At 35.0% G+C, this 2,633-nt stretch overlaps 1 protein-coding gene across 1 annotated transcript; it reads left to right on the top strand.

Moving 5' to 3' along the window:
• Positions 1-434: 434 nt before the first annotated feature.
• Positions 435-854, top strand: LOC140435690 (uncharacterized). Its single transcript, XM_072524413.1, has one exon. It carries the CDS (start codon positions 435-437, stop codon positions 852-854), a length of 420 nt encoding a protein of 139 aa, XP_072380514.1.
• The last annotated feature ends 1,779 nt before the right edge of the window (positions 855-2,633 follow it).

Here is a 2,633-nt window from a genome sequence, read left to right as displayed (position 1 = left end):
TTGATGTAGCTAAAGTAAACAAATTGAAGGTACCAAAATCATGGACAGAAAGTAGAACGGCCGGTATCGACTGGATTCGGGCATTTATGAAAAGAAAAAAGGTGAGTATACGACAACTTGAGGCATGTAGCTTGGCACGCTTAACTTCTTATAACTGACATAACGTTCAGCTGTTTTTTGATAATCTTCAAAACATCCTAAATAAAGCAAAAAGATCCTATTTTAATTGAGAGTTCACGTATTTTTAATACTGATGAGACTAGCACAAAAACTGTTTACGACTCCAAAGAAGTTGTGACTGAAAAAGGCATTAAACAAGTAACTAGCTTTACTAGTGGTGAATATGGTGTACTAGCTACCTCCTGTTGTATAATATCCGCCCTTGGCATATACTCTCCACCAGTGATGGTGTTTCTACGTAAATTCTAGAGCATATGCTTAATGGAGCACATCGTGGTACCTTGGGAATAGCTAACCTTTCAGGCTGGATGACAGCAGAACTTTTTTTACAAGTATTAGAACATTTTATTAAATACAACAGCAGTTCCAAAGAAAATCCGTCGCTGCTAATATTTGATAACCACGAGAACCACGTCCTAGTGGAAGTAATCATGATGGCTCAAGAAGCAGGTGTCAACATTTTAACGTTGCCTCCACATTGTAGCAACAAACTCCAGCCCTTAGATGTGGCTGTCTTTGGCTCTTTCAAGGCATATTATAATGCTGCATATGAGGCTTGGCTACTGAATCATCCAGGAACGCCCATCATAATATACAATATCGCTGAGTTGGTTGGTACAGCACACGATATAGCGTTCGTACCTCAAAATATTCGGTCAGGCTTTGAAAAATAGGGATATGTCCCTTCAATCCAAATGTTTTAAGAGAGAACGACTTTCTTGAATCGGCAATGACAGATCGTTCTATGAAAATTATAAAAGAAAAGTCCTTTAATAACGTCCTTCCAGGACCATCGGCTGTAAACTCTGTTCCTCTAGACTTAGGTCGTGAAACACCTTCTAGAACTATTAAAGAAAATAAAAATTTCATTTTACCAGAGATGTTGCAAGAATATCCTAAGGCCACGGCAAGAAAAGTTAATAGAAAGCCGAGAGAGAAGAAGAAAAGTAGGATCCTCACAAGCAACCCTAAGAAAGATGGACTCGAAGCAAAACGGAACCAATTGATTTCTTTGACAATAAAACAGACAGTTACACGTGTTGTGGATATTGAGGGTTCTTCGGATGAAAGTAAACCAGTTTTTAATTTGGGAGATAGTGATGATAACGATGATTCTTGGATAGGACCAGTGAATGATAAAGCATTTGTCTGCAATCGTGACCACGTAGAGGGTGACTATATTTTATTGAGATTGAAAGAAAAGTCCAAAAACATATTTTACGTGGCACTTGTTGTATCGTGCAACAATTCAAAAATAGAGGTCAATTTTATGCTCAAAACCAACAAAATAGGTGCCTCGTGTTTCGTATTTCCCACTGTTCCTGATATTGCTTTCGTGGAAAAAAAGCCGTTAGATTTTTTCTTTCAAATCCAACGCCATTTCGCAATAACAAGAGACTGACAGCATCTTACAATAAATTTGAAATAAATTTTGGTTATCTAGACGTTTGCTAATTAGCCTTTATTTCAGATATCAGCTCTTATGTTTTCTTGGGAAATATATAAGTATTTTACGAAGTTATATTAACTATTTTTTTTATTTTTATTATCGAACTATGGAATATATCATGTGTCTCATTGTGTACTAGTAACATGTCCCAATGTGTACCAGGGGTGATACATACTGAGACATGTGCAAGGTTGTTTTTAAAGTTACCTAACTTTTTTGAATTTAAACTACAGGCCTTTCTATTTGTGGAAGTGATACATTAAATACCAAAAATCGTTATGGCTGAAGCTGTGAGTTCTTATCGATGATTAAAAAAATTATGTCGCCAATAATTCATTTTTTGTCTCACTGTGTACCAAATGGAACTTGCTCATATGGTGTGGTAATAATTTCGGCATCACTATTAATAGAGGAAGAATTTAAATTGGAAGATAACGAAGATTTAGGAAAATAACTTTTATCTAGCAATGAATCGTCACTGTCAAAGGGATCTTCGATACTGTCGGCATCGGATGAAGATTGAGTTGCTCTCTGCTCGTTCTTCATATCGAGTTCATTATTATATTCTCTATATCGAGTTCATTATTCAAGCAACAATACAAATACCAATAAACCCAACAGTATCTAAACTACTTATACAACTCTTCCATATATAAAAGGTTTATTCGGACAATTAACAAATCTTTTAGCCAAACATAACATAACAGTGGCCCACAAAGGCAACAACCTTTTAAATAAATATTTCACTAAACTAAATACAAACTCCAAAACAAAATAAGGCATATAATTAGGAAGAAGCAAAAATTACCAATCAATTTTGAAAATGCGTTTGTTCTGTTTATTTTAATATAAAGTATTTTGTTTTTATAAACACCTTTAATTTTATCCAATTACCTCCAAGAGAAAATTTGTTTAGCTGTCTGTGCTACACCGGATGTTGGCGGAATGTCCTGTTTGAGAAGAAAGTAGAATAATTCTTCTATAATAGTTTTCTGTATGTAAT

Source organism: Diabrotica undecimpunctata, chromosome 1 (assembly GCF_040954645.1).
Source record: "Diabrotica undecimpunctata isolate CICGRU chromosome 1, icDiaUnde3, whole genome shotgun sequence".
In the NCBI taxonomy this organism is placed as follows: Eukaryota; Metazoa; Arthropoda; class Insecta; order Coleoptera; family Chrysomelidae; genus Diabrotica; species Diabrotica undecimpunctata.
The sequence above is the reverse complement of the archived record's forward strand: the minus strand, read 5'-3'. Positions and strand labels throughout refer to the sequence as shown.